The sequence below is a fragment of the Nansenia antarctica genome (genome assembly GCF_963989245.1).
Source record: "Nansenia antarctica genome assembly, chromosome: 14".
Classification (NCBI taxonomy): domain Eukaryota; kingdom Metazoa; phylum Chordata; class Actinopteri; order Argentiniformes; family Microstomatidae; genus Nansenia; species Nansenia antarctica.
In genome coordinates this window covers 4,626,762-4,646,083 of record NC_137684.1, presented here as the reverse complement: position 1 = coordinate 4,646,083, position 19,322 = coordinate 4,626,762, and the positions used below count along the sequence as shown (strand labels likewise).

At 46.5% G+C, this 19,322-nt stretch overlaps 1 protein-coding gene across 2 annotated transcripts; it reads left to right on the top strand.

Moving 5' to 3' along the window:
- Nucleotides 1-127: 127 nt before the first annotated feature.
- On the top strand, nucleotides 128-17,324 carry LOC308170346 (caprin-1-like). 2 transcript variants are annotated; one of them, XM_080545121.1, is made up of 18 exons: nucleotides 128-264; nucleotides 1,679-1,858; nucleotides 2,515-2,577; nucleotides 2,732-2,818; nucleotides 3,138-3,376; nucleotides 3,643-3,725; nucleotides 8,455-8,613; nucleotides 8,759-8,811; nucleotides 8,923-9,006; nucleotides 9,638-9,811; nucleotides 10,085-10,193; nucleotides 10,434-10,486; nucleotides 13,749-13,859; nucleotides 14,279-14,533; nucleotides 14,742-14,895; nucleotides 15,227-15,445; nucleotides 16,336-16,442; nucleotides 16,737-17,324. In XM_080545121.1, exons 2-18 carry the CDS (start codon nucleotides 1,679-1,681, stop codon nucleotides 16,821-16,823), a joined length of 2,217 nt encoding a protein of 738 aa, XP_080401247.1. In that variant the 5' UTR covers nucleotides 128-264; the 3' UTR covers nucleotides 16,824-17,324. The 2 variants fall into 2 exon arrangements, with proteins under 2 accessions (XP_080401247.1, XP_080401248.1); XM_080545122.1 differs by lacking the exon at nucleotides 14,279-14,533.
- Nucleotides 17,325-19,322: the final 1,998 nt, after the last annotated feature.

Sequence of the window (19,322 nt, the reverse complement as noted above, 5' to 3'; positions counted from 1 at the left end):
GTTCAGGGCGGTGGTTGCAGTGGGAATGAATTAATTCAATATCGTCTGGCATATCCTGGCCAGCTGAAAGGGACCTCAACCCTAACCCATTATAAAGAGTTACCTCTCCTCTCAGACCCTCTCAGTCTGGTGAGGCCGGCGGGCGGAGCAGCACGTTAACACGTTTATATACACAGAGAACATATAAGAGCAACACAGCTGAAGACCCGCGGCTGTCACATCATCTCTCTAAAGCTCCTCTGTGTGGATCCACAGAGCGTCACGGTGAGCAGACACGTTAAAGCGCCTAACAGGAGAGAGGTTATGTGATCGCCGTCTCATCATTAGCTAAGCTGCAGCTCGCTAGCAGAGCCCGGTGTGTAGCTAGGCGGTGTGCATCCTTCCTTCACTATGCTATGCTATGTATGTTGCGATTCATTGTTGCAGTTCCACCCGCTAACCGGTGAGATAGACACCGATCAATGCAGATAGCGATCTCGTTCCTCAGGAAATGTCTGACGCAGTTACATTAATGTACTGTCTTCAAGATGAGTCGGACAGTAGCATTGTCTGGCTAGCTGCTCCTCTCTGCTGAATCAGATCTAAACCTGTAAAATGCGAAGAAGGAGAGCTCGATGCGACGGGTGCTAAGCTAGGTAGCTAATGGTTGAATCTGGTGGTCAGATAACTGTTGACCTCGGTTGGTAGTCAATCAACAGCTGATCATGGTGAACTACCGGCTGTAGCCTAGTGACCAGCTGTCTGTAGCCTAGTGACCAGCTGTCTGTAGCCTAGTTACCATCTGTCTGTAGCCTAGTTACCAGCTGTAGCCTAGTTACCAGCTGTCTGTAGCCTAGTGACCAGCTGTAGCCTAGTTACCAGCTGTCTGTAGCCTAGTGACCAGCTGTAGCCTAGTTACCAGCTGTCTGTAGCCTAGTTACCAGCTGTCTGTAGCCTAGTGACCAGCTGTCTGTTGCCTAGTTACCAGCTGTAGCCTAGTTACCAGCTGTCTGTTGCCTAGTTACCAGCTGTAGCCTAGTTACCAGCTGTCTGTTGCCTAGTTACCAGCTGTAGCCTAGTTACCAGCTGTCTGTAGCCTAGTTACCAGCTGTCTGTAGCCTAGTGACCAGCTGTCTGTTGCCTAGTTACCAGCTGTAGCCTAGTTACCAGCTAGTTACCAGCTGTAGCCTTGGTTACCAGCTAGTCAGCTACACTCCATCGGTTCGTTTTGAATGTCAACAAGCCAAGAATCCTGACGGTGTTGTAAACAAAAGTTCTCCAGCTCCTATTCTCCTATTCTACTGTTCTACTATTCTACTGTTCTACTGTTCTACTATTCTACTATTCTACTATTCTACTATTCTACTATTCTACTATTCTCCTATTCTCCTATTCTCCTATTCTACTATTCTACTATTCTACTATTCTACTATTCTACTAGGCACCGTCGGTGTCAACCATGGTTAAGTCACCCCCATCGTGCTACTTGTGTTTCTGGATAACAGGCTACTGAGGAAAGGCTTTCTATCTAGTAGCCTGCTGCCTGTCAGTCTCCAAGGCCTTCTCCAATCTGTTGGTGAACGATTGATGGTTGGATGGATCTGAATGCATCCATGCACTGCCCCCCCGCCGAGTGTTAGAGCTTGTTGATGTGCCTCTCTCACTCCTGTTAACCTCCCTCCAATGTTGGCTTGTTCAGATGCCCTCAGCGATGAATGGCAACACGACACTGCAGTCCGCCAGCCCGGAGGTGGGATCCGCTCCCGGATCGATGGGCCAGATCACCCTGGGCGGACAGTCGTCCGGAGCCCAGACCGAGGCCATGAAGCAGGTGCTGGGTGTCATCGATAAGAAGGTTCGCAACATGGAAAAGAAAAAGGTGAGTTTCAGCGCTTTTTGCACTCTCCGTGACGTACATTACTAATTAGAGCCCTGTCTAAAGCTTTGACATTGTTTACTGAGCAACTTAGTGCTGAGATGGCAAGGCCTCCCTCATCATGGCTGATGTACTAGTAGGGTTATTATCTTCCTGTCAGAAAGTGGAAAAACACATGGGCGTCAATTAGAAAATCACTTTGGAAGCTACTAGGACTGTAACACATCGATTTGGATCCGTGTATAAACAAACACACTGCAATGCATCATCCATGATGAGGGTTCATCTAGCTAGTTGAGTGTTGTCTTGTGTTAGACGTGGGAGTTTCTTATCGTTCTTACAACACCTGGATTCTCGGCCATTAGACGCGCTCCCAGACAGTAGCTTAAAATGGGTCGTATGTGTTCTTAGGATACAATACTGATGATGTGCATAATTAAAACAGGAAAACTGATAAGATATGTAACATCATGACTAAGCAGCTGGTGCTAGAGAATGAACAATATGATAATATATCCTATCAAAAGCAATACTGGCACGAGCATCAAATTGCATCCTAGGAAAAAGCATTGTGAGTTTAGCAATGTTGGTAGATACAGACATGACATGAAATGAAATGTTGCCCCTCTGATGCATATACGTGTTCTGTGTCCAAACAGGGCAAGCTGGATGATTACCAAGCCAAGAAGAATAAAGGCGATCGTCTCAATCAGGATCAGCTGGTAGGTGAACAAGAAGTCGGCGTATCTCATTCTGCATGAATCCTATCCTCCTATCGTCTCTTACTACAGGCTGGAGGATTACTGTGTGTCAGTCTACCTCCATAACAGTTTCCCCATATGTTAATATTTCCCATATGTCTCTTCATCTCTTTAGGAGGCCCTGTCCAAATTCCAGGAAATAACTCATAACCTGGAGTTCGCTCGAGAGTTACAGAAGAGTTTCCTCGCGCTGGGGCAAGATGTAAGAACGCCTCCTACTCTACCATCTGCCTCTTAACCCCATCTGCCTCTTAACCCCTAACACAGTGGTGTCATCCATCATGTGTGTATTGGGGTCGTCACACACAACATAGCCGACCCAAGCCGTACTGCGCTTGCTGGGATATTTGACCATCACGTCGTCCTTCCCAGCTCTGTTTCATCATCTGTGGTTGGACGCATAACTAGGCTAGCCCCAGTACAGTTCAGCCTGGCTGGGCTCAGCTCGGTTCTGATCTGCGGTGAGGAAGAAGGGGTTTGGTGTGGCTGACCGGGGTGCTTGTCTCTCTGGCTGAATACAGATCCAGAAGGCGGTGAAGAAGGCGGCCCGGCGGGAGCAGCTCCAGCGGGAGGAGGCGGAGCAGAAGAGGCTGAAGACGGTCCTGGAGCTGCAGTTCCTCCTGGACCGCCTGGGGGAGGACGGGGTGAGGCAGGAGCTGAGGCAGGGCGCCGGGGGCTCCTCGCTGCTGACGGACGGCGACCTCACGGCCCTGGACGAGTTCTACAAACTAGTGGGGCCGGAGCGCGACCAGAACATCAGGTCAGTGTGAGCAGCTACCAGTTAAATCCACTAGGAAGAGTGTGGTGGTGTTTTTGTTGTTGTTTTTTAAATGAAGACGAGATTATCAATCTACAATACGAATATATACAATACAATTCAACAATAGATTGTGTATTGCATATATGTATTCAGATGAGAACTTGACAGAACAAACAAGAAAGAAAAAGAAAAGTGCCTTAACTGTGATGTTTGAGAAGGGAGCTACAACCACGGTGTATTCTGTACCTACCTCTATCTCCGTGCAGGTTGGCCGACCAGTATGAAGAGGCATCTCAACATCTCTGGGATCTGTTGGAAGGGAAGGACAAGGCTGTGGCAGGAACAACATGTAGGTCAAAAGCAGTGCTGTGCTATCCTTGCTGTGTGGAGTTGTTGTGAGCTGACAAAAGGCCCTTTTTGGCATCCCCCCCCCCTTTCAAATGCCACTGGATGTCAAGTATTCCTGCTGGGCTTTTTGTCCTCCTGTCCTTTCCTCTCCCTTGCTTGTTTTACCACTTTCAGTTAAGCCAATGACTTTTTGTTTGGTTATTAGGTCTTCCAGACAGGAACGGCATTCATTATTCAAGCCCCAACACTGACTGTCTTCATTTAGTAGCCCAGCAGGTGGGGAAGTATTTGGCAGGGCATTGTGCTGGATGGCCAGTTATTGGAGCAGGGCATTGTGCTGGATGGCCAGTTATTGGAGCAGGGCATTGTGGGAGATGGCCAGTTATTGGAGCAGGGCATTGTGGGAGATGGCCAGTTATTGGAGCAGGGCATTGTGGGAGATGGCCAGTTATTGGAGCAGGGCATTGTGGGAGATGGCCAGTTATTGGAGCAGGGCATTGTGGGAGATGGCCTGTTATTGGAGCAGGGCATTGTGGGAGATGGCCTGTTATTGGAGCAGGGCATTGTGGGAGATGGCCAGTTATTGGGCAATCAGAATACTGAGACTGCTCTGTGTTTGGACTTGGCTGTCTCATAACTCTTGCATGAATCATTGCGCTGGATCCAGGCAGCCTTCAGGGCTGGGAGAAGCACACACACACACACACACACACACACACCTGGATCCAGGCAGCCTTCAGGGCTGGGAGAAGCACACACACACACACACACACACCTGGATCCAGGCAGCCTTCAGGGCTGGGAGAAGCACACACACACACACACACACACACACACCTGGATCCAGGCAGCCTTCAGGGCTGGGAGAAGCACACACACACACACACACACACACACACACCTGGATCCAGGCAGCCTTCAGGGCTGGGAGAAGCACACACACACACACACACACACCTGGATCCAGGCAGCCTTCAGGGCTGGGAGAAGCACACACACACACACACCTGGATCCAGGCAGCCTTCAGGGCTGGGAGAAAAGTAGTGCGTGTCTGTGTGTGTGTGTAGCCCAGGGCAAATACACCTTGTTAGTTCTGTTTAATGAATATTGAGGGTTAGAAGGAACGGTGCCTTGTCAAATGCTGAAGTTCAGCACGTGTTTCAATGCTGCGTTGTGAATACCCGGGCCCTGTGGGTAGGGGAGTGTAGGATCGCTGCAGTCTGGCCCGTGTGGCACATCCACAGCGTGGTGCATTCTGCCAGAGGGCTGAACTGTTGAGGGCTTATCCTGACTCAGCACTGGGGCAAAGTGCCAGTGACCATGTCGCCTGTGGTCCCCCCCCTACTCAGAGACCCATTCAGACAGAACCGCCTGCCCAGCACTCTGGAGCTCTACGGGGATATCAGTGACCCGATTCAGCTTAACGAGACTAGCCAAGCCTGTCACCTCCTCTAGGAGAACCTAGATGGTGACCCCGAGGAAATAGTGGTCCATGCCAGTGGACCCCCCCCCCCCCCCTGGTGTCTGGCGCTGGCTGGCAGAGAAAGTAGTGTGAAGCCTCGGGCCGGTTCTACCTCAGCCACCAAGCAGGGACAGCCTGGACTTGAATAACGAAGAGATTATTATTGTCCGTACAATTTATTTGTTTAGCACAACAGTCGCTTGGGTAACTTGGAATATCTTCCGGGGCGCTTGGTGGCGTAGCACACTAAGGCGTCAGCTGTGTAATCACAGGGTCCCCCAGTTCGATTCCGGCTGTCGACATATCCTTCATGTCATCCCTCCTCTCTTACCCATCCATCCTGTCAATCTCGACAGTCTCCATCCCAATAAAGCAGAAATGCCCTAAAAACATATTTAAAAAAAGCTTTTTTTAGGAACGCTTTTTATGCCCATGTAGGACTGCAGTGTCCTATGTGGCTAACACGGCAGGTAGAGCAGTCTCTCTCATAAACCTGTAGTGAAGGCTCAAGTCCTCACTATGGATCCTGTCGGGAGATACCACACACACACAGCTAGGATTCTCCTCCTTCAGAATTGTTTCCTCACAATGCAGAGGTGAGAGACTCCACTTAAAGCTGCAGAAGTCGGGAGAGTGGTCAATGGACTGCAGTTATATAGCGCCTTTATTCAAAGCGCTTTACAACGGCCTCATTCACACTCACCGACGGTGGCTAGCTACCATGCAAGGCGCTGGCCCGGGAGCAATTTGGGGTTCAGTGTCTTGCCCAAGGACACGTGGACAGGAGGAGCCGGGGATCAAACCGCAGACCTTGCGATCATTAGACGCCGGCTCGACCTCCCGACCTCCCCCTGCAGAAAGAGAGGACTGTTGCCTAGCGAGGAGCGGTCCTAGCTACTGGACCTTCTCTTGGAACATTCGGCGTACTGAGAGTAGGGATGGACGGTTTTTCGGTTAAACCGAAAACCGGGGTTTATAAAAATAGAAACGGTTTTTTATCAAAACCGTCTGAAACCGTTTTTTTTTTTTTTTTTTTTTTTTTTAGAAGAATAAAATAGAATAAGAATAAAACTGGAACATGTCACATGTTTGTCGTGTGTGAAAATAACAATGATACAGTCTGAATCTGCCGCGCAATGAGTGAGAGGTTTGGTCAGTTGTGAAGAATAACTGAGGATTAATATCTAATTGGGATTATATTTAAGGGTAACGAATCACTCTATGGGAAAGATAGTTGCCTTCAGTTATTGGTAGATAGGAAAGTTTTTTTTACAATTACTCGCTTACATTTAATACGATCATTTTCGCTGCTCTCTGTAAAGCGCATTGGGTCACTTTTGTGAGAAATGCGCTATAGAAATAAAATGTGATTTGATTTGATATCAATCAATCAATCAAACTTTATTTATGTTCTATAGCACAAATCATGCATTGAATGTAACTCCAAGTGCAGTATTTACTAAACCACAATATAATAAAACAAGAGCTATACGGATCAAGAGTGTTTGTGCACAGCGCCACTGTGTGTGAAGGCGCTACTGAAAGTGATGACAGAACGCATGTCTCAGAAGATACGCGGTCACTTAGTGACGCAAAGGTAGTTCTGTATTTATCTCTATCTGTATTAGTACATTTATTTTGAAAGCTCTATTTTGACAGCTCTACCATGGGCACTTTTATTTTGATGGGGCATTCTTTGTTGATTGACTTACGACAGTTCAGGACGAGTCAGTCTCGCGGCATGTGGTTTTTATGAAAAGCTTTAAGTATGTTCACTGCATAATTCTAAGTCTAATATTTCAGTGATTATTGAGCAGTATTCAAATATTTAAATACATTGAGCAGCAGCTGAAACTTTGTCTAAGAACCAAGATATTGAGAAAGCAGTTCATTCAATGAAGACGCTGTTCCAAGAGATGATCTTCCGTGCAGGCGTGCACCCTGGATCAGCGGAGCTGGTGTGTTAAGTGTTCATGTGTTTTCATGTATGGTGTAGCTTACAAAAGTCTGCCTTTCCACTTATATTTGTGAAACTAAGTAGCCTAAATGTGTTGCGACTGTGCTTACGGTGTTTTAATGGTGTTCGACATGAGTGTATTGTAGCAGTAGGGCTCAATTATTTGAAATTGGCGCTTTTTTTTTTTTTTTTTTTTTTTTTACTGTATTTTTCGGTTAACCGGAAAACCGCGGTTTTACTCTCTGACGGTTTTTCGGTTTCAATAATTGGAAACCGTCCATCCCTAACTGAGAGCTGACGACGCGCAATGACAATTTAAACTATAGCGGAATAAAAGTTGTTCCCACTGCAGCTTTCAGACTATTTAGACGCCCCCCGTGGGCTTTGACTCTGCAGTGTGCTGACTTATCCATCAAGACAATATAATTGGCCGTCAAGTACTGCTGTGTATCTAAACGGGCCGACACAGCACCGTACCGGGGACACAACCCAATACGTGATTAATACCAAGTCATGTTTCCTGAGACTAGCACTGCTAGGATGCATGCAAGCGTTAATTAGCTGGGATCAATCCTCACCCAGTCAATTTCTGCACAACTGTTTCACGCAACGAACGCGTCATAACAATATGAAACTCTTATCATCTGCCAGACCTTAGATAATATATGCATAACATCTATGTTCCAGACTACATTGACAACGGAATCAGTTTAAACGTAATTCGTCCTACTTTACAACTTTATTATTTATGATGATACATTTCATAACATTCAAGTCTTAGTAGATATGATTCCTGATTAAACTGTACAACATATTTGTGGTTGCCTCTCATTCACCCATTCACACACTAATGGCGGCAAGCTACCATGCAAGGCGCCAGCCCGCTCATTGGGAGCAATTTGAGGTTCACTGTCTTGCCCACAGACACCTCAACATGTGGCCAGCCGGGGTTTGAACCGCTGACCTTGCCGTCATTAGACACCAGCTCTACCTCCTGCGCCACAGCCGCCCCAAATATATGCCTGTTCAACCAACCAACCAATCATCTCCCACAAGACCCCAATGTGGTGGAGATGATCCCACCAATCATCTCCACCACACGTTTATGATTGTGACTTGTCGTTGTGTGATTCCCTTAAATTAAATCACGATGACAAATACTTGACTCAGTAAATTCACTCCCACTCAGGGCTCGAGCTGCGGTTGTTAAAGGCCTCTGTGCACTGTGTGCAATAGTCTGGGGATGAGGTTGGGGGGCGCTTTTTGAATGGTGTGGTTTTTGTTGTTGACTGGTATTTACCTCTCTACAGACAAGGCGCTGAAGCAGTCCCTGGACCGAGTGCTGCTGAGCGGGTACTTTGACAAAGCCCGGTCCCACCAGAACGGCGTGTGTGAGGAAGAGGAGGAAGAGGAGCTGCAGGCAGCCGCAGTGGACTCCTCAGAGGCGGAGGAGCAGCCAGTGGATACAGGTCAACATTCTACACCTCATTCTACACATGAACCGTTTTCCCTCAATGGCCGCTCTTTTCCCCAAACGTGTGAAAAAAACGTATAACAGATGTAGCAAAGAGCTGTTCCAGCCTTCTAAGGATCTCTTTCTTTCTTTGTATACAGAGAGTGAAGTTGTGGAGGAGTACATCGAGCCCATCGAGGTCGAAGCGACAGAGGTAAGACGACGAGTTTATACGCTGCCGTTTTTGTGGTCGTGAGACGACGGTTGTTTGATGGCCCGCTATGCTAACGTATGCTAACATTAGGCCACCATCTGTTTCCTGCAGTTTGTAAACAGACAGTTCATTCCAGACACAGCGTACAGCAGCAGTGACAAGGAGCAGGGTGACGAGTGGAGCACAGAAACAGAGGTATGATGCTCCTACGCACTTCAGACATCTCTGATACCAGCGACTCACAAGGGGCACCACACCAGTTAGAAATCAGAGGACGGGCGGTAATGGAATTAGATTAATAATAATGCATTAGACTTATAGCGCTTTTCTAGACGCTCAAAGACGCTTTACAAACTGAAAAGATCGAGTAGTAATAATAAAAAGAAACAAAAAATAAATAAAAGATTAGATTCAACTTTGTCATTGAATACCAGACAACGAAATGCAGTTTAGCATCTAACTAGAAGTGCAAATAGTGATATAAGAACATGATATAAAAACATGACAGTGATAATGAAGGGTACAGTATGGCAAGTACGGTAGTTTAGAGGTATATACAGTTATGGTAGTTTATGTACAGTATGTATTGTATAGAAGAGGCTATATGCAATAACACGGTATGTGCAAATGGTTGACGCCATTCCTCGTTCTATTCATTACAATGAGCCCGTTCTCCGATGTCTACCTCCACTAGCCTCTCTTGCTTCACACACAGCTACAGGATATCCTCTTTAAGGGTTAGTGTGGTCATAGAATGGGGGGCCCCCTTTCAAAAGTCCCTTGTTGCCATGACAGCTGCTAACTTGGCTCCTCCCCCCCCCTCCAGGCAGTGAGTGCCATGCAGCAGCAGCAGCCCGTGCAGTCAGCCCCTCCCCCCGTCGCCCTGGAGACACATTCGCTGAATTCGGCGACGCCCACGCCCCCCGCGGACCCCGTGGTCAGGAAGCAGGTGGTCCAGGACCTCATGGCTCAGATGCAGGGGCCCTACAACTTCATGCAGGTGAGGCGCTAGCTGCCATCTGCAGGGCGGCTGAACGGTGACCATGGTAACCGTGTGCTTCCTGGCTCGTACCCCACCCCCAACTTACACACGTAGCGTGCACAACCATTGAGATTTTTTGACATTTGAATCATTCCGTCATCCATATTGTCCCCATATGGCACTAGCGACACTAAGATTGTGGGTTCGATTCCCATCGGGGGTCACGCATAATGAATGTATACAACATCATTGTACTGTCTGAATGGCGTATTATTATTATTGCTTTCCCAGGATTCCATGCTGGATTTTGACGGACAGCCCATAGACCCCGCCATCGTGTCAGCCCAGCCCATGAAGCCCGCTCAGAACATGGACCTGCCTCAGATGGTGTGTCCTCCAGGTGAGTTCAGCGTCACTGTCCACGACTGCTTTAGAGGGTCTGCCCAGTGCTGCCCATGTTGACAGCCCGTCAGAACCGGTGTGCTGGACGGGCATCACGTGGTTCCATATACATGTCTAATAAAAGCATGGTGTTGTCGGATGAAACTGTTCTGATGTCTAGGATTTACAACTTTTACAAGGTACAATTGACGGGTTGTGTTAATGATCTCATAGTTTGTGTTCCCTCCATCTAACCCAGAATCCCGCCTATCACAACCCAGCAGTGTTCCAGTACAGCCTGAACCCACACAAGTGAGTGTTTATTTAACCCGAGTATGATAATGTACTGGCTGCACGCTCAGGACTTCAACATGACATGTTTATGTACTCGTCTCTAATTATACATCTTACATATATGCTACATATCTCAAGACCTGTCGCCCATGTTCTGGACATATCATATTGATATTCATCTCGTGTACGGTTGGGTGGTTTCCGATTTTTGATCACTAAAATGAATTTTATCATTAAACTTATTTTAAAACCATTGATCTCAAGGCGCTTGAAGAAATGGTACACGACCTTAAAACCTGCTGCCTGCATTCGCTACCCATAACCTTTTTCAAAACAGTTTTTATCTGTGTTCTGGAGGATTTATTGCAAATTGTAAATATCTCTCTTGTATCAGGCACTTTTCCAAAGACTTTGAAAACTGGCGCGGTCAAAAAAGAGCAGGTTAGATTCCTCCCTAATGCATAAACTACAGGCCCGTTTCTAACCTGCCATTTATAGGTAAAGTACTTGAGAAAACGGTCTATAAACAGCGCATTGAATTCCTGACCTCCTGTAGCCTTGGTTTAATCTGGGTTAAGGCCTAATCACAGCACTGAGACGGCTCTTATCACGGTCTTAAATTACATTAACCTTAACACTGATGCGGGAAAAGTCTCAGTCCTAGTGCTATTGGACCTTAGTGTAGAATGTTATACCGTTGATCATGATTTACTCCTGGACAGGCAAGAAAACTGGGCAGGCTTATCTGACACAGTCTTACAATGGTTCAGATCCTATCGACACGACAAGGACTACTTTGTCTCAGTCGGTAACTATATATCTGATACAGGCTCCCGTTAGGCAACGGGACTCATTCAGGATCACAAGGTTGCTTATAACATGCATGCTGATGACGCACACATTTATATAGCCCTTTCTCAAGATGATTTTGCACCGATAGACTCCCTTATGGACTGCATTGATCAAATTAATAACTGGATGCGTCACAATTCTTTACTATTCAACAGACAAGACTATTATCTTTGGAGTTGTCCAAGCAGGGTCTTGAAAAACATATCCAAACAGCCACTTAGACAATTACAACTTATTCAAAATGCTGTTGCAAGAGTCCTGACTAAAACTAGAAAGTTTGATCACATTTCTCCCATTCTTAGATACCGAATGTACTCTGGTCTGCTCAGGGTCCCGCCATTACAGATGACGCATCACCATATGATTGGCTGTGATGACGTAACACATTACGATTGGCTGCAGAGCCGTAAACGGAAGCCATCTGGGTTCCAGGTGCGGCCTAGATTGCTAACGTTAGCAAACAATGTCAATGTGAACTCCAGATTAACGTTAGCTAGCCACTGCCCAATAGTAATGTTATAAGTTGATCTATCAAACATAGCACAACCCAATTCCCCAAATAGCGTGCAAGTTCACATTGACATTGTTTGTTAACGTTAGCTAGCTAGCACTTAACTGATGTCGACTAGCTAGGCTAGTACGTTAAGTCAGCTAGCTAACGTTAGACTAGATAGCTACCGTGAGCTAACACCTTTGATGCCACATGCTGTACTAGCCTAGCTAGCCGACATCGGTTAAGTGCTAGCTAGCTAACGTTAGCAAACTAGGCCGCTCCTGGAACCCAGATGGCTTCCGTGCCCTGCAGCCAATCATAATGTGTTAAGTCATCACAGCCAATCATAAGATGATGCGTCATCTGTAATGGCAGGACCTCGAGCAGACCCAAGTACATTCGGTATCTCACAGAATAGATTTTGATGCTTCTGGTCTACAAATCCCTGAATGGTGTAGAGCCAAAATAGATCTCAAACGTAGTGCCTTATGAACCTGCTAGATCCCTAAGATCATCTGAGGCTTTTTAACATTTCCTAGAGTGAGCACCACAAGTGGTGAGGCAGCATTCGCTCACTATGCTACAAAACACTGGAACTTGCTTTCACAGACATTAGGTCAGTCCCATCTGTATCAATGTTTTTAAATGCTGAAGACTTATGTTTGTTTGGCTTTTAATGTAATGCATTTTAAAGTGTTAGGCTTTTTTAACTGATTTAGTTTTTAAACCTGAACATTTAAGTTGTTACTGTATCTTACTTCGTTTGTTCGGCTTTTAATTTGACTGAATTTCATATGATTTTTTATTTTTCACTTATTCATTGTTATCTTATCTCATGTTTTATGTAAGACACTGAGTCTACATTAAGTTGTATGAATGTGCTTATTAAAAATCACATAGGGCTTTGAGGGAGCTGTCAATTTCAAATGAATATTTCATATATTGAATATGAAACTGCTATTCCGTTTTCCACCACAAGGTGGCTGGCTGCAGTGCACTTCAGTGTGATTGTCCATTATGTTACATGAGTGTTTTTATCATGCATTAAGGTTCATTTTATGTCTGTGATTTCTTTGTTGTAAAGCCCCGAGCTCCATTCATGTATGAAAGGTGCTATACAAATAAAGTTTATTATTTTCACACAACAAAAAATGTGATGTATGTTCCAGTTTTATTCTAAATGGTAAATGGACTGACTTATATAGCGTCTTTATCCAAAGCGCTTTACAACGGCCTCTCATTCACCCATTCACACACACATTCACACACCAATGGCGGCAAGCTACCATGCAAGGCGCCGTCCCGCTCACTGGGAGCAGTTTGGGGTTCAGTGTCTTGCCCAAGGACACTTTGACATGTGGCCAGCTGGGGCTTGAACCGCCGATCTGCCAACCTTGCGATCATTAGACGTCGGCTGTACCTCCTGAGCCACAGCTGCCCACTCTGAACAACATTAGAAACAGAACAGCAAACGTTATCGTTACATGTTACAATATCCATAAAGCTGCAAGTATAAAGCTTGAGTGCAAATAACCTATAACCCTAAATAGCAAAGACATGACATTAATTCTCTGGCGTCTGTCAACCAAACGGAATGAAATTAACAACAAATCTATGGCTACAATCCAGTACAAATGAATTAAATTAAAAGCACAGCCTATAGCATCCAGTAGTACACTTTGCACTAGTTAGATGCCAAAGTATTTATTTGTCTCACTACTTTGACAAAGTTGAGTCTAATCTAATAATGTAGTCTAAACAGCATCACCATTTCTGTGGTGGAGAGGACCTGTGTCTTGACGTATTATCTGTCTTAGGGACGACAGTTGTAAATTAGCCATCTGGCTGAAACTGGCACCCTTACATGTTTACTGTAATGTGCGTTGTCACTATAAAACTACAATTTAGTAAAGTGCGTGCTGTTCTCATTGCCAGGTCCCCATGGTCTCCCCTACGCCTGACGCCTACAACAGCTCGCCCCCCATGTTCCAGTCCTCACACACGCCAGACCCTCGGCCACAGACAGACTCCATCGAACCCATTCAGGTAAACCTCCATCGGCTCATCATGCATCCTTTACACTTTTTGGCATTTAGCAGGCGCCTTTACAAAAAACGACATGAGTGGGAGATGGAGGGATAGATTTGGTATTGGTTGGCAACAGGGGAGGCTGGTGCATCTGTTTGATTCCATTCCATACATTACAAGGAGCCCGTCCTCCGATTTCGGCCTCGTGACGAATGGTTTCTAAACAGAATACAAAATGTATCGAATTAAAGTGGCTGGTTTTTGATTTAGTGTTTTGGTGCAAAGTTACAAGCCTTTGTTCAGCTCTCCGCTGTCTTTTCCCTGCCTTTGTCTTGCTTATAGAGCCATGTGAATTGTGTGTGTGTGTGTGTGTGTGTGTCTAGAAGAGATCTGGTCATGAATCTGACATGGATTGATCGATTGATTTCCTCCCTCAGGCCTCCATGTCCTTGTCGTCAGAACAGCCCCCTCCCTCCTCGGCCCTCCCCCTCGCCTCCCAGACACAGGCCCTCCCCCCCGCCTCCCAGACACAGGCCCTCCCCCCCGCCTCCCAGACACAGGCCCTCCCCCCCGCCTCCCAGACACAGGCCCTCCCCCCCGCCTCCCAGACACAGGCCTTCCAGTCTGTCTCCAAGTCACCCCACACCAGCGGCATCAACGTCAACGCAGCTCCATTCCAGTCCATGCAGGCAGTAAGGCTTTAATTAGTCTTGAGTCACACATTTGTGTGGACGCAGTGTACGCAGCATTTTTGCTCACCCACACATCCGCACGCACACACGCACACACACACACACACACGCACACACACACACGTGGACTTAATTCCATAATGATCCTGTGACCTTTTCTCTTGATTGCCCTCAGTGTAACACAATGGGCCTTGTTCTCCTTCCTCAGGTGTTCAACCTCAACGCCCCAGTCCCACCAGCCAATGAGACGGAAGCCTTGAACCAGGCTAGCCAATACCAGAACAGCTACAGCCAGGGCTTCAACAGCCAGTCACAACTCCCTGTGGAGCAGACAGAGATGCAGACAGAACAACTGCAGTCCGGTGAGGAGCTGTTAAATAGTTAATAATAATAATAGTATCATGTCTTGTCTTTTGTAATAATAAAAACAATGTTTTTGTCTTGCCATTTTGGTTCTGCATCAGAGTTGTGCTGGAGTACCTCACAGGGAAACAAATAATTTAAAGTGCTTTTCATTATACAAGCATACAATAAAAGATAACGGAAACATATTTACATATTTATTTATTTTTATTAACAAAACATATATAATGATATATGGTTATTATAAAAATAAATAAACATATTATAAAAGCATCAATCAAACAAAACTGGTCTGATCTTATTTATTTTGACCCCCCCCCATACTTGTAGTGGTTGGTGCCTTCCACTCCCCAGACCAGTCCCTGCCCAGCCCGGGGGGCCACCAGACCCTGCCCAGCCCGGGGGGCCACCAGCAGCCCGCCCAGCAGGGCCCCGGCTTCGGGCGCCAGGCCCAGTCCTTCTACAACAGCAGAGGCATGCCTCGCGGCGGCCCCCGCAACGCCCGCGGCATGATCAACGGCTACAGGGGCTCGTCCAACGGATTCAGAGGTGAGCTGTCCCGTCCTGTCCCGTCCCGTCCCGTCCCCGGTGTCACTCACCGTTGCAGCTTCACAAATCAGCCGCAAAATGCAACAGTGCTTCCACGTCTCCCATAGGAGGTTTTAGAGTTCTAGATCTGTCAAGTCAGTGTGGGATTTAGGGTGACATGATGCTTGCTACATACACATGCAGTGTTACGATGCATTTGAATGCATCATATATTTTGTGGGAACCCGCTCACTTGACCAGAGGAAAGTACACACACAGAGCTAGAGAGACGAGGAGACAGTGGTCACTTTTTAGGTGCACCACCATATTTATTCCCATCAGAGGACGTGTCGGGGCACCGCCCACGCAGAAAGCGTATTGACAAAAGTCAATAATAAACTGAGAACTCAGGAATTAAAAATCACTTAATAGGGGGAAGGGTCGATGTCTCACTCATCAGGGGCAAAAGTATATTTCATTCAGTTTAAGGGCAAAAAAGGATACGGTAGGGGTCCCTCTACTGGAGGGGGCTGGCGGAATGCAGCGGGGATCCGTCCGTTCAGGAAAGGGTGCGAGGGAGCCCCACCCCCGTGGTTCTCAGAGGGCACTCCTGTGCCTCTCCGGCTATTCTATAAATCTTCTGCTCGTCACTCAAGCTCTCGTTATCGGGGTTCTCTCTTCTTAACGAGCCCGCGCTACTGTATATATATGCCATTTAGCTAACACTAATCCAAAGCGACTTACATTGCAGTGAGTGCATGAATGTTTCTGTATATATGGTCCTAGGGGGAATCAAACCCACAACCTAAGCATTTGTTAGCACCATGCTGTACCAACTGAGCTACAGTTGAGTCAGAAATGCATGCTGTATAATTAGAAGCATCATCTAACCAGAGTGTGTTCATTTCCAGGTGGATATGACGGCTACCGCCCTCCTTTTGCCAACACTCCAAACTCGGGATACGGACAAGCTCAGTTCAGCACGCCCCGGGACTATTCCAGCAGCACCTACCAGCGGGTAAAGACTTTCACAGACCAGGCTCAAGCCTAGTAAAGACTTTCACAGACCAGGCTCAAGCCTAGTAAAGACTTTCACAGACCAGGCTCAGGCCCAGTCCAGGATTAAATCATCAGGTTTTCATTGATTCAGTGAGGATGCTTTTTAGTCTAGGATTACTTAATCTGTGTCCATGAAAGCAGCCCTTCATGGTTGTTGTAATCTTCTTGTAATGGTTTAGTTCACCTGGCCATGGGCGTTTGAACCAGTAGTTTCTCTGCAATGTCAATGATGTTTGTCTCCATTTTCCGTCAGGACGGTTATCAGCAAGGCTACAAGCGAGGAGCCGGCCAGGGACCTAGAGGCGTCTCACGAGGCAGTGCTCAGGCTATGCGATCCTGAGGGACCTGTGCTCATGACTGACTCTGACAACTTCTGCCACACTGAACATTCAGAAATCGAGAACGCATTTGCCCCCCCGCCAGCTCACTTTTGTCCTTTTTTTTTTGTTTCTCATCAGTGGTATTTTTTTCCTGGCTTTTTTTTATCAAAGTTTGCCTACTTTGATGATTTAAAAAATATTAATGTTTTAACGAGTCTAAACACGAGCCAAGCTGTAAATCCTTATTGTCACGGTTCTAAGCAAGCCTGTGTTTTGAAACAAATATTCCTGTAAACTTGAAATATCATTAATTTATTTTTTTGTATAAAATAAAACACAAAAATCCCTGCCACTGCTGGTCCCACCCCGGGAGGATCTCTCTCTGTTTCTCTGCCCAACTCCCTCTTCTTTTGCTAACATAGTCATTTGGGTTCTAAAAGCATTTTTTGTTACATTTTTAAAGAAGCTCCCAATTGCTCAGTTTGTAAATTGATGTCGCTTCAAGAGTTTCAATAAAGATGTGTTGCCCTTACCCTTGCTTTCTGGTTGGTGTGTCCAGAGTCTTGTGATTTCAAGTGTCGGATGCAATGCAAATGGACTGCACTTATATAGCGCCTTATTCCAAAGCACTTTACAACGGCCTCTCATTCACCCATTCACACACACATTCACACACACACCAATGCCGGCATGCTACCATGCAAGGCGCCTGCCCGCTCATTGGGAGCAATTTGGGGTTCAGTATCTTGCCCAAGGACACCTCGACATGTGGCCTGCCGGGGCTTGAACCGCCGATCTGCAAACCTTGCGACCATTAGATGGCGGTTCTACCTCCTGTGCCACAGCCGCCCCAAGGCTTTGCGTTCTCCATAGAGTGAATGATGGTTTGTCGTATGTCCCTCCTCGGGGAGGATTGCAGGACGCAGTTGTTGGATAGCTGCTTGTGCTGTAGGATAACCAGGAGAGATGTTATTTATTGTTTCTATGGGTTAGGCCTTCAATACACCTATGATATTGCACAATAATTAAATGTTTTTAGTTGGTCCAATTACAAAAACATTTTGTGGGCTTGATTTGTATATACAGATCTAGAACGAATTAAGAGACCACTGGAAAATTATCAGTTTCTCTGGTTATCCTATTTACTGTAGTGTGCTTGCAGTATGCAAGCAACACTATTAGTGTACATATATATTTATTCGGTTAAGTCGTGACGTGTTTCCGGGTCCAAAGTTGCTCTCTCGAAATGCCTCAGTAATAATAATAATTCATTATATTTGTATAGCGCTTTTCCGAGGCTCAAAGACGCTGACAAATATGTGAAAAACTGAAAGTGCTGTGTCCCTTGTATGAATAGCTCCGAGTCTAAAAAACTATTGAACTGTCATTGTACAGCTTTAGTACATCTCTAGTCGTCTAGAGTCTGCGCGCATAATCATGGTGGATCAGTGGCGGACTCGGGCTGTTTGAAGGGCAGGGGCGAAAAGAAAAAAAGGGCATCTACTGCACAACATGGGACCCCATCAGTGCACATGGTCAAGTTTAGACCATTGGAAGGGCAGCCAATAGGGCACATCCTCTAATTTTGCCACTCAAAAGGACACTTTAGTGCGAAGTGTTTCAACTGTGGGGGCACATGGTCAAGTTTAGACCATTGGAAAGACACCAATAGGGCACGTCCTCTAATTTTCGCCACTCAAAAGGGCACTTAAGACAGACGTTGTTCAACCGTGGGGGCACCAGGAGGGGCGGTTGCCCCCCCTGCCCCCCACTGAGTCCGCCAGTGTGGTGGATTGATACCGTGAATGCAGGAGAGGCTGGTGGAGGCAGTGGGCATGGCGTGGGTGAGGCCGTCCTCCGATGTCTACCTCCGCCGGCCTCCCCTGCGTGGATGTTGGATGGAGCTGCTGCTGCTAGACCCTGATCTGGGCTCAGGTGTTGTTTCGCCCACTTGTGGTTAAAGTTAGGATCTGTGAAGTTTGCTGATCCTAGAGCAGCGCCTATTAAGGCAATTTAGCCTTTTGAGTGAAAAAGAAAGGAAACGTATATTTCTGATGTCAAAGAGAGAAAGTTTTATTGTGGCTTATGAGAACGGCAGCTCTATGGGTGAAAAAAGACACATGACAGGTAATTAATGTTGAGGATATTGAGGACGTGAGCTCTGCCTCCTCAATAGCTGAGGAGATTCAAGACGCACTCTCAGAGGATAAAGGGTATTCCTCTACATCAGGGGTGCCCACACCTTTTTGAACCAAGATCTACTTTTCAAGTAGCCAGCCTGCCAAGATCTACCAGTCCAGTTTCAACATCGCAAACATACACGCACGTACTACAAACACACACACACACACACACAGTTCCCAGCCTGCATAGTTAACTCACAATACACTTTCTCTCTGTCACACAGCCACACAGGAGAAGACCATCACAAACCCTCGCTCTTTGCTATTCTCGCTCACACACACACACACACACGCACACACACACACACACACATACACATTCACACACACACATTT